Here is a 12461-nt window from a genome sequence, read left to right on the forward strand (position 1 = left end):
TCAAGTTGGCAGCACGCCAATAAAAATAAAGCGGCCTGTATTTTTACGATGGTTCCTTCCCCCTAGTTGCTTTTATCAGCTCGCCCCGCGCTTTGTTTAACAACGATTAGTGGTGCAAATATGCAATACGGTGATGACTAATTAGAATCAGAACGGCGCCAAAGCGTACAACTAAGCGGAAACCACCGTCCGTTCGATCAGAATGTCGGATATTGATTGGAAGAGTTTCTCCTGGAACTGGACAGAATTCTGTCCGACGGGTCTGAAACCGTTTGCTAACGATACAAACGATCTGCTGCCCTGCTTCCAGAAGATATTGCTCCAGCTGCCCATCTATTATATATTTGCGGCCATATCCGCCTACAATTTCGGCAATCAGACGCGACAAGTCGTACGGAATAAGACGCAACTCCGGCTATTGTCATGCCGCACAATACTCAGCATTGTGCTGGCTCTGCTACCCGTAGCCAAGATATTTGTATTCCATCGCGAGGGCATTCCACTCTATGCGGTCGACACTCTGGTGGTTGCCGCCGAATGCATTATGTGGGTGGTACACAGCGGTAAGAGGGAGGAGGAGCAGCTGCTATTTGTGATCGTTTTGACCGCAGCATTTCTTTTTTTTGCTTCTGTAGGTTTCCTGCTGACGGCTCGACACTCTGGCGACATTAGTCATCGCGGCACTCTCCTCACCAATGTTGTCTGGCTGACGATTGTCGTTTTGGATGGCGTCTGGCTGCGCACCAGTCGGCATTTCGACTGGTGGCCCTGGAGCCTGGCAACTCTACTATGTGATCTTCTCTATGGGGCCACGCTGCTGCCCACGGGCTCAGCAGTGTACTCCAGTCAGCCACGTGGCGGTGCGAGCAGAGAAGATGAAGCCTTGCTCTCCAATCGCTATACTTACTTTCATTTCGACATGAATGAAGCTCACTTGGGGCATGCCCAGGATGAGGCCAACTGGGCGTCGCGCTTCCTCTTTCATTGGGTGCATCCTCTGATTGCCAAAGGAGTGGCCGGAAAGCTGCGAAAGATTGAGGATCTCTTTGATCTCCCGGATGCCTTGAATATCACGCGATTGAGCGAGCGCCTGCACCTGGCTCTCTCGCAGTCCCAGAGCCTCTGGCGTGCCCTGCACAAGTGCTTTGGTTTGGAGTTTTACCTCATTGGACTCCTGCGACTTGTGGCCGATTTGAGTGGCTTTGCGGGTCCCCTGCTGCTGGGCGGACTCCTGCGGCAGGGCCAGGACACGGACTCGGATTCGTCGCAGGCCTACTACTATGCTCTGGGGCTGTTTGGCAGCACTCTGCTGTCCGCCTTGTGCTCCACACACTTTGATTGGCGCATGGCCATGGTGTCGATGAAGATGCGGGTGGGCGTGGTCAACAGTATCTACCGGAAGGCGCTGGAGGCCCGTGGCATCAAGGAAAGCAAGCCGGATATGCTGAATCTAATGTCCACGGACACAGATCGCATTGTAAACTCTTGCATTAGCTTTCACTTCTTCTGGAGCATACCCTTCAAGCTGTTTACGACACTGTATCTACTGTATCTGCAGCTGGGCGCCGCCTTTCTGGCGGGTGTGCTCTTTGCCGCCATGCTGATACCTATTAATCGCTGGCTGGCCAAACGGATTGGCATCTATTCGAGTGGCCTGATGACGGCCAAGGATGCCAGGCTGTCGGCCACCACAGAGACCATGCAAGGAGCAAAACAGATCAAAATCAATGCCTGGGAGGATATATTTATCACGAAGATACGTGGCCTAAGGCAGGAGGAACTGAGATTTCTATCGAAGCGGAAGTATCTGGATGCCATGTGCGTGTATTTCTGGGCTACGACACCGGTGTTGATGTGCCTGCTCACCTTCGGTGTGTCTGTCCTGATGGGCAATAAACTGGTGGCCTCGACGACCTACACGAGTGTGGCGCTGCTTTATATGCTCATTGGACCACTAAATGCCTTTCCCTGGGTACTCAATGGTCTCATCGAGGCTTGGGTATCCATCCGACGCGTGCAACAGCTGATGGACGTACCCAATTTGGATTATTCCAGCTACTACAATCCCATAATGCGTGGAAGCGGCGGGGAGAACACTTCTCTGAATGCACCAAAGACCAGTGTGCTGCAGATGAAGGGCGCCACGTTCACCCACGACAGCCAGGAGAGAGAAGCACCCACTGTTGCCATACCCTTTCGCCTTAAGGATATTAATGTGGACTTCAAAGCGGGACAGCTCATTTGCATCGAGGGACCTATTGGTGGGGGCAAGAGCACCTTCCTCTCGGCCATTGTGGCCGGTCTCCAATGCACCGATGGCGAGGTCTGTGTCCAGGAGCTAACCACTGGCTTTGGCTATGTACCACAGTCGCCTTGGCTGCAGCGTGGCACCATACGCGACAACATCGTGTGGGGCGCCCATTTCGACGAGCAATGGTACAAGAGTGTCCTCTACGCCTGCGCCCTGGAGGAGGATCTGCAGATCTTGGGCGGGGATCTTGTTGGCGTGGGCGAGAATGGTAGAACTTTGTCCGGAGGCCAACGTGCCCGAGTTGCTTTGGCCAGAGCCGTTTATCAGGATAAGAAAAGTGAGAGGGTTTAGAGCCAGGCTCTGGTTCTTTTCTGTTTTTGTTTGCTAATCCTTTTTTGATTTCAGTTTATCTGCTGGATGATGTACTCTCCTCGCTGGATGCCCATGTGGCCAGGCACATTATCAAGCATTGTATACTCCGTTTGCTGAAGCACAAGACCCGGATTGTGGTCACGCGTAGTGTGCCCCTGTTCTTCCATGCCAATCAGATACTGCAGGTGAAGGATGGCCAGCTGGGACCCAGTGAATACATGACACAAAGCATTGATCTCAGCGAAGAGGATGTGGACGAAGACGATGCGGATCAGCCAGTGCGTCGCCGTTCCGTGGAGATATCCAATCAGGATGACAATCGGAGCGTAGACAGTCTGCTGATCGAGGAATCCCGGGAATTTGGGCATCTATCGAGCAATGTTTTTGCCTGCTATTGGCGTGCCGTCACCTCACCCTTGGCCTTCGCTGTTCTGTTTTTTGTGCTGCTCATGCAGATGACCAGGAATCTGAGTGATGCCTGGCTGGCGCATTGGGTCACAGAGACCACACTGGATCCCCATTCGAATGACACATCGCTGGAGCATCTGTTGGGTAACGACTCGGCATCGGGTCATACCACTGGTTTCTATCTGGGCATCTTCACGGCCATTGCGGTGACAAATTCTTTAGCCACGCTGGCCAGGGCCTTCATCTTTGCCTATGCTGGCATCAAGGCGGCTATTTTCATGCACGAACAGCTCCTCAAGAAAGTCATGTTTGTGAGTATCTGCTCGAGAGGGAGCACTATTGCGTATTCTAATTGTTATTCTCCCTTAGGCCAAGTTCAACTTTTTCGACATTACCTCCGTGGGACGCATCCTGAATCGTTTCTCCTCCGATACGAACACTGTGGACGATTCGCTCCCTTTTATACTCAACATTCTGTTGGCACAATTGGCGGGACTGGTGGGTGCCCTCTGTGTCAGTCTGTATGCCATGCCCTGGCTGGGTCTGGTCATCATTCCGATGGTACCGATCTACCTCAATCTGCAGCAACGCTATCGCCATGCCTCGCGGGATATTAAGCGTTTGTCGAGCAATGCCATGTCCCCGCTTTACACACACTTTACGGAGACGCTGCAGGGTTTAACAACGATCAGGAGCATGAGGGCAAGTCCTCGCTTTCAGAGGGACTTCCAGGTGAAGCTGGAGGAGAGTATCAAGGCGCAATTGACGCAGTCAGCAGCTCAACAGTGGCTGGCCCTGCGTATGCAGTTGCTCGGCACGCTGCTGGTGGGTGGTGCGGGTCTCCTAGCCGCCATTACAGCCTCGCATGCAACGAATCCCGGTCTGGTTGGGCTGTGTATCTCCTATGCTCTCTCGATTACGGGACAGCTGGGGGATCTGCTGCATGCTGTGGCCGAAACGGAGCAGGAACTGGTTGCCGTCGAACGTGTGGATCAGTATCTGCAGTTGGAGGGCGAACAGAATGCCTCGGGCAGTGCAGATCCTCCATTTGGCTGGCCCACACAGGGCGTCCTCCGCTTTCAGGAGGTTCAATTAAGCTACAGGGAGCATCTGATACCGGCCCTGCGTGGCATCAGCTTCGATACGGAGGCGTTCGAGCGCATTGGCATTGTGGGGCGTACTGGTGCGGGCAAGACGTCTGTTCTGGCTGCCCTGCTGCGTGTGGCACCGCTCTCCCAGGGAGAGATACGACTGGATCAGGTGAATCTAAAGACTTTGCCGTTGAGTGTACTTCGGGAGAGAATAGGAGTCATCACCCAAGAGCCTTTCCTCTTCGAAGGTGCGTCCAAAATATTGGCAACATTTTATAATTTCTAATGAATCTTTTTCTTGTTTCCAGGAACTGTGCGGGAAAATCTGGACCCCCGTCATGGCTTCTATGACTCGGAGATCTGGCATGCCGTCAAAAACTCGGCGGCGGCTACGCTGTTGGTGCAACAGCTGGGCGGCCTGGATGGTCGCGTAGAGCAGTGCGGCAATAATTTATCTGCTGGACAGCGGCAGCTTCTATGTCTCGCTCGAGCATTGCTGAAGAACGCCAAAGTTGTGTGCATCGATGAGGGCACCTCCAATTTGGACGATGAATCCGATCTGTGCATGCAGCAGGCGCTACGCAATGCCTTCAAGAGCTGCACTTTGCTGTTTATAGCCCATCGGTTGCGTGGCCTGCAGGCCATGGATCGCATTATTGTCCTAGACGATGGTAGGATCTGTGAGGAGGGCAAACCGCAGGAGTTGGCCCATAATACAGCGACTATTTTCCATGGCATGTTAGTGGCCCAGGACATCAGTCCCGAGGATTTTACTAGGCTGGACTAGGACACACGAAAAACGATTGTGAGGATACTAGCTAATGTTAGGTATCCTTGTAAATATGTCGATACTACTTGTACAATTCTCGATTGTATTATTGTTTTAGTTAATATTTAATTTGTTTTAAACGATTCACCATGAATCGCCATAAACCAACGAGTTCCGATTGCAAATATAACAATTATATTTTGTTTTTAGTTTTATTTCTAAATTTATTTAAGCCAAATATCAATTTAACAATTTTAATTATATTTAAATTATATTTGTAGTCAAAAAAGCCAAAAAAAAAGGTAAAAATTGTAAGCGAGTTCCTCTTAAAAATAACAATCCTATTTTGCTTTGTCTTATTTCTGCATTTATTTAATCAAAAAATTAATTTGATTTTTGTATGGGACTTTCCCTATTAATCCTTTATCCAAACCATTTGGCAATAAAAATAATAATTGTATGCATTTACTTTGTTTCTTGTTTTATTTCTTAATTTTATTTAAGCCAAATATGAATTTAACAATTTTAATTTATATTAAAGAAGCCAAAAAAACAAAAAAACCTACAGATTATATAGTTGGTGTTATACAAAAAATGTTATTGCGCTTTAATTTTAGTTTTTAGTGTTTTAAGTGTTTAAAGTTGTTTTTTTTTTAATTTTGTTCCGGTCGGTAAATCAAAGAAAAGCGCGGTGGATCGCGTACAGTCACGCCCTCGTGACGCGACATGTTGATCCTTATATTGATCCAGGAATAGCAAGTCTCTGTGTTAGTTTTTTTAGCTTATGACTTAGTTTCAATGGCACTCTTTTGGACTTTTCACCCAACAATTTAAAAGAATTATTCGAACCTTTAAATTGAAATTAATTCTGAAAGAAATATTTAAACAGGGTCTGCACGAATGGTTGCGCGAGTGCAGAATTCACGCGATCCACATCGATATTCTTTGTTTTAACGGTCTTTGGACGCGTGTCTTAGCATAATTAATATATATTTTTCTATACATTTTATAATTTTACCCTTAGTGTAAAATGCGTGTTTTAATTGAAAAACTATAACGTTGACAAGCAATATAAAAGAGTGAAAATTTTCAGTATACATTTGGGCATGCTTTAAAGCAATTTTGTTGTTTTCAAATTTTGAATTAATTAACTTAAATAACTGTGCAATTTTAATTTACTTTTTTTCAAATAAAAAACCACAAACCACAAAAACTAAATTAAAATAAAATAATATAAACTAAGCTTAACTAAAATTCATAACTTTCAACGGCGCTTTGGTTTTTCCCCGCTCCCACTTACAATATCTCGTAGTTGAAGACCTTCTCGCCTGGTACGCCAATAATATGATCATGTTCATTCGGCTGATGCGGTGGCTTGGACAACATTTCGCCCACAGATGACTCGTACGAGTCGACATAGTCGCTAAGCCTTTTGTTGATATATACCTAGTTAAAAACGAAATATATTAGCAAAATATATTGGCAGAAAGTGCGAGAATTGTTAGAGATAGTATCGACTGAAATGTTAAAAATTAAAAGTGAAGATTCTGGAGCTGAAAAGTCAGGGGTCTGGTTAAGTGTGTTATATGAGAATTAGTGCCCAAATGCGACCAGTGATTAGTACATTAGTCCATATATAAGGGCCAAAAACTCATACTGATACCTTGGGATACCGCGTAACATATTGTTTTGTTTGTCTTCCTGGAGCAGCAGAAGGAAATAACACTCAAATGGAAATACTACAAATACGATTTGAATTGAATTGTAGTGCAAGTGTTACAGTATTCTTCTGGGTATAGTAGGATCTTACTAGTACCTTCAGATAACAACGGGCCACAAATACAATACGTCGTAGATCATGCACAGCCTGATAGGTATGATGATACATTCCGCTCTCGCACTTGAGTATAATCTCTCTTAGATCAATGAAATCACCGTGACACTGTCGAAAAAAATCCGGATACTACAAAAGAATAACAATATTTGAATTTAATATTAAACGGAACGCTTTTTTTTTTGTTATGACGCCAAATACTCACATAGTTCAGAATAAACCGCTTTTGAAAGAAATGCGCCACGTTCTTAAGTTCCAGGACGCGCTCCTTTAGCGCGATTAGATCACGTGTGACCTCGGTGTTGATCGGACTGTAGAGATTCATAAACTGCTTAATATTTATCATACTGTCGGTCGCCACATTGGGTCCCAGGCCCAGCATTGAGGCATATGGTTCAAGATCCAGCATCATCTGGCTATGGACTTTGGTGTTCTTATCGAAATACTGTGGTTCCAATTCTTTCTCCGCTACTTCATCTACTTTATCGTCACTTTTCTTTATAGTCTCCGGATCAGTCATTGGCACTGCTTCCGGGGAAGGATAAAGTTCCTGAATAGCATTTTCCTCCCACGGTGTGTCTGCAACATCATTTTCCATCGCACAGGTCTCTAGTTCAGGTGTCGATGGTGGACTCGAATGACTAGGACCATAGCAGGGCACATAAGGATCGATTTCCAGCAGGGGATTGGGCTTGGGCTTTTCTGTATCATCCGCATTTTTTAGGTTGGCCGGTGCAGCATCGTTCACAGCCGAACGAAGATCTGGCATTGGCTTTGAGGGCCGTTCAGCATTGTCATTTATCATATAATAAATGGGCAAAGTCTTGTCCATATTAACATCATATCCATGGAAATGAGGAGCGTATTCAGGAACGGTACTTTGCTGGCGCATAGTTTCAGCCGAATCCTGCATGGCTTTGGGCTTGGCCTCGGCCACCGTTTCATTGGACTTTCCCTGCAGATGTGGCATTGGCATAAATCCTGGTGGCACGCGCATCAAAAATTCTGACGTGGTTGGTTTTATTTCCGTCTTTGGTTCCTTCTGCAGCGGCTGATAGGTGCCAGTCTTCAAATAAGTTCCATTCGCATCGACATGGCGCTGCGTCTCCTCAGAGTTTTCGACCATCGTGTACATATTAATGAGATTCTGACAGCTCTTGGGTTTGTTAATCGGAGCAGCTGCCTCTGCTCCTGCCTCAGCTCCCTGCTCAACAGTGGGGGGTTTATCCAGGCGAGGTGGACTGTTGGCACTGCCATAGTATGACGGTGAATCCCCGCTCTGAAAATTACGCCCTCGATTGCTATTCGAAGGGCTATGTCGGCTTCGATTGCCCTTGGGAGGACTATGACGGCTTCGAGAGATATGTCTATTGCCATCATCAGAGGGGCTATGACAGCGACGATTTCCACCAGGAGGGCTATTATCGCCGCCGCCGCCGCCATTACCGCTATATGCCTGGGGACGCGCACCCGCATCGAGGTTAACAATACTTTGAATGACCATATCAATCATTGGTATGGTGGCCAATTGCCAGGTATTAAAGACCTGCATAAAGCCCATTGGCAATATATCAATGAGTTTCTTAATGCCATCCATATCGTTGTATAGATAGCTCTTCAGTATGGTCCAAGCACTCATGATGCGTGTAAATAAGAAGATGAAATCCTTTACAGCCCAGGCAATCCCCTGAGAATTAATGTTGGCCAGCACACCATCCACACGCAACAGATCCTGCTTGAGGCGGGCACACAAAGTGTCGATCTTCTTGAAGCACGGACGAGTGCTGTGGGTATTGGCCACAGCTGCACATATATTGCTGCCATGGAGAGCCAATTGAACGATGTCCACCCTATGCTTATCCGGTAGATTCATCTCCGAGTTACGACGTTCGCCCTGGGCATGGACCAGTTTATTTATAAAGTTCGCAGCCCAACGTTCCATCGAAATGAAGGTCGATGATGATTCAGGGCTATAGATATATTGAAAGACACACCAACGACAAAACATTAATGGACCGAAGATACTCCACCACTCTACGTACTTTTCGGAGTCCACGGAAAAGTTCTGAGTCATTTCCTTGTATCCAGCAAGCTCTTCCAAGTCCATGTTCGACTGAGTGGCTGCATCTGTGCACTTGATGGGTGTCGTTTGGGTCTGGGAAGCTATATAATACGTCGACGGTGGTGACGAGCTGGAATCGGACGAATAGGTCCCATAGCTCTCTTGTGTGTTGGGGCCGCTGAATCCGGACGGATAGGGGCAAGGTCGTTGCTCTGGATGACAAAAATACCGCCCACTCGAAGAGGCTGCCGCTGGATGAAGAAAGGAACATTATAAATAAAAAACAAAAAGGAGAAAACACACATCATACCCGCATTGACACAATAATAACCGACTGGCGGTGGCCCCCTAACTGTCGGCCTAAAGGCGAATTGACTCGAGTACGCATCGTATGCCACGGGTGGCCGTGCCGGTGCCGCAACATAGGTACCAAAAGGGCCCGGGCTATTTACGAACACGGTCGGCTGTATATGTTGGGTAATGAACTCCCTCTGCGAGAACTGCTCCTGCACAAACACCTCGTTGCCATTGCGATGATGATACAGGGACTGCTGGTGCAGCGACTGCGTGGTCATCGTAGGGCATCGTACGTAAACGGTGTTCATATTTATTCTCGTTCGATAATTGACAAGATGTAAAAGATCTAAAACAAGACAAGAAAAGCAAACCAAAAGCTTCACAAAAGTCGGATAGCAGAAAAATAAAGGTGACGTCAGCAGAAAATATAAACAAATTTCAAGATGGCGGAGTAAGGTTGTAGGGTTTGATTAAAGGTTATGAAGGTCCAGCAGAAAAAAGCTGAAATAGCAACAAAAAAAAATTATATGGCCCGACATCGTAGCTTTTTGTAAGAAAATCAAGTTAGTGGCCGTAAAAAGATTTGCGGAATCCGAAATGCAACTAGAACAGCATGCAGCAACAACAGAAGAATCCAACAATATAATAATTTACGTCCAGCATGCAAAAAAACAAGACTTTAATTGAAAAAAAACATGCACACCACACAAAAATGGAGTACGCCATGTTCGAATTAAAAATAAAGTTTAAACTCTCACTTGAATGGAATAAATCGTGCATAAAATGCGTACCTTAACCAATAGCAGGAGCAACCTTTCACTTGAGAGGTAAAAGCCGAAAAGAAATTTTGCGAAACGGACCGAACCGGACTTTCGTTCTGCTAGAGCTGAGCTGACTGGAAAAACAACCGATGGTAGCATCGATGCTATCGATGTTTTGATCGATGTTTCATCGGACTAACTACTATCACTAACCATACAGTATATATACTGTATATATACTGTATGGTTAGTGCTTCTACCGATGTCGAGTGATGTATCGATGTTTTGCAAAACATCGGTCAATTAATTTCAAATCTGTAAGCAGCAAACACAGCAATGTCTGCCTCATTTGAAAGCAGTCCTTCGTGTTGTGTTTATCCTATCCTAATTTATACAAAATTACAATGCAATTTTTGACGTTAATGGCATCTTCTGGGTGTATTTTGAACGGGCCGCATTTTGGTTTTTGCAAAGCATTGACAAATAGTACTTATTTGAAATATTAATATCGGTCATCATCGATGCATCGAAGAATCAATCCGATGTATCAATCCAACATCGATGTTTGATTTTGAGAACATCGATGGACATCGACATCGATGTTTTCATTCAAATTTACATCACTACGTCGACCGCTCGCACCAAGCTCTGGAAACAGAAACACAAATTGTGGAAAGTCCCCTTTTAAAATGAATGTTTTATTCAATGTCGCGTTTTTCAGGCCTTTTTCACTGTTAAGTTAACAGTGTTAACTAACAGCTGGCATCGAGTCTATCGGTACTGTCAGTAAAAGTACACTTTTTAAATAACAAGAGTATACCGCTGAACAAACTAAATGAAATATGGAAGGAGCTAAGGTGGAATTATATAGCTATCGCGATATCATTCGATCGGAATAACTAGTGTTAATTTTTAATATCTCTTCTCTTTGGTAGTCTTGATTTCATTGCAAATTGGTGTGGATACCATAGATGTAAGCTGTTAGTTAACAGCTGGGAGAGTAGTTGATGTTAAAAATTAAATGGATATTATAAAATTGACGAGATGCTTGTAACAAAATGCATACGAAATAGTTAAAAAAAAAACTGTGGAAGAACTGATTCAATGCCATTTTCTGAGTAGCTTAGCCCTATCTGATTCAGAATCAGCATTAGATTCAGATGCTGATGCTGTTTTATTCTATAAATTCCATACATAGATACATAGCCTATTAACTAGAGCCAATAACTCTTAACGCCGTATGTCCTCCTGCAACCACGACAGTAAAACTTAAAATTACGGCGGAAAATATGCCTGTTCATTCGTGGCTTGATTCCATTTTAGCGATAAAATATTCAAAAAATATACCAGATTATGAGTCAAGAATTGTATGGTCTTATAAGTCAGTGGCAACACTGACACAAATGTTAAGCATTTTTGGCGCCCATATGTAAAATATAACTTGAATTCGTCAGTATATTTACGGTATATTTATAATAATTAATTAATTAATGAATACGTAAAAAGCGCACTGCGCGTCGGAATCTTAAAATTTTTCCTTGCGCATCTCTGAAGAAAATCAACCGAAAATAAAGAAGAAGCAAGAATCCTCGTTCATCCGTGACAGCGGCAACGATGACGTATGTCCGATAAGTCCGATAACAATTTCCAAAAAAAAAAAACAATTCATTACAATTGTGAACTTCCAGCTTTAAAAAACATAATAAATAAATTAAAATGTCGGGCACATCGCAGAAATATAAGAACTTTGTGGCAGAGCCAATGGGCAACAAGTCTGTCACAGAGCTGGCTGGAATTGGAGAGACGCTGGGGGGACGCTTGACCGCAGCTGGATTCGACAAGGTGCGTATATTGATGACGCCATGGGGCGCAAAATAAACAAATATTTACATATCATTAAAACACCACTTAATATACCCCCAGGCATACACCGTGCTCGGCCAGTACTTGATTTTGAAGAAGGACGAGGAGCTGTTCAAGGACTGGATGAAGGAAGTGTGCCACGCCAGTTCGAAGCAAGCCTCCGACTGCTACAATTGCCTCAACGATTGGTGCGAAGAGTTCTTGTAAGCGAGAGGACAGTCCATACTCTGATCCGATCAAAACAATCGCATCTGCTGGACGGGCAAAAATCTGCAGTGAGATTTAGCGATATTAGCCATGGCGCAATAAGTAAAAAGTAAGAATCTTTTCTTCTTATGTTGATATTGATTTTAAAAGTTAGGTAAAATATCTAAAGCAATAACTGATAATAAATGTACAGTCGAAAGAATGTTGTAATGGTCCCCGGTCAGTAAGATCGTACAGTATGTACCTACCCATTCTTTAAGAATATGTATGTATGTTTAAAATAAACATACAGGCATGTAAAACAACAAACAAAAGAAAGAGAATATTTTTAAGATATGATTCTAAAGAATATTTAAGACACAGAAATCATCTTTTGCCGCTCGAGAGCGAGACTGCTTCACAAACACATCGGAATCTGGAACTGTTCTTGATCTATGCCGGAGAACATTATATCGCAGCCTACTTGAATTCCTGAATGCAATTGATTAAAATATAGTTTTAGCACATTTATTGTCTCCTTTTTTAAGATGATTCTGTTGTTCAGGG

The 12461-nt window shown here is 44.7% G+C and overlaps 3 protein-coding genes across 4 annotated transcripts; 2 read left to right on the plus strand and 1 right to left on the minus strand.

The window, feature by feature from the left end:
• The first annotated feature begins 70 nt into the window (after positions 1 to 70).
• LOC6589601 (multidrug resistance-associated protein 7) lies at positions 71 to 5100 on the plus strand. The gene is made up of 5 exons (XM_026988451.1): positions 71 to 563; positions 636 to 2588; positions 2657 to 3342; positions 3401 to 4370; positions 4431 to 5100. The coding sequence occupies exons 1-5, from the start codon at positions 203 to 205 to the stop codon at positions 4907 to 4909; spliced, it is 4449 nt and encodes a 1482-aa protein (XP_026844252.1). The 5' UTR covers positions 71 to 202; the 3' UTR covers positions 4910 to 5100.
• Positions 5101 to 5440: 340 nt separating this feature from the next.
• LOC6589600 (protein mitoshell) lies at positions 5441 to 9427 on the minus strand. Of its 2 annotated transcripts, XM_026988633.1 has the most exons (6): positions 9098 to 9427; positions 8768 to 9038; positions 6931 to 8695; positions 6708 to 6854; positions 6555 to 6630; positions 6245 to 6337 (listed from the first exon to the last, which is right to left on the minus strand). In XM_026988633.1, exons 1-6 carry the CDS (start codon positions 9390 to 9392, stop codon positions 6315 to 6317), a joined length of 2577 nt encoding a protein of 858 aa, XP_026844434.1. In that variant the 5' UTR covers positions 9393 to 9427; the 3' UTR covers positions 6245 to 6314. The 2 variants fall into 2 exon arrangements, with proteins under 2 accessions (XP_026844433.1, XP_026844434.1); XM_026988632.1 differs by lacking the exon at positions 6555 to 6630 and having other exon boundaries at positions 5441 to 6337; positions 9098 to 9420.
• Positions 9428 to 11537: 2110 nt separating this feature from the next.
• On the plus strand, positions 11538 to 12425 carry LOC6589599 (barrier-to-autointegration factor). Its single transcript, XM_002014796.2, has 2 exons — positions 11538 to 11687; positions 11769 to 12425. Exons 1-2 carry the CDS (start codon positions 11562 to 11564, stop codon positions 11913 to 11915), a joined length of 273 nt encoding a protein of 90 aa, XP_002014832.1. The 5' UTR covers positions 11538 to 11561; the 3' UTR covers positions 11916 to 12425.
• Positions 12426 to 12461: the final 36 nt, after the last annotated feature.

Source organism: Drosophila persimilis, unplaced genomic scaffold (assembly GCF_003286085.1).
Source record: "Drosophila persimilis strain 14011-0111.01,24,50 unplaced genomic scaffold, DperRS2 tig00000191-arrow-pilon, whole genome shotgun sequence".
NCBI classification, from domain to species: domain Eukaryota; kingdom Metazoa; phylum Arthropoda; class Insecta; order Diptera; family Drosophilidae; genus Drosophila; species Drosophila persimilis.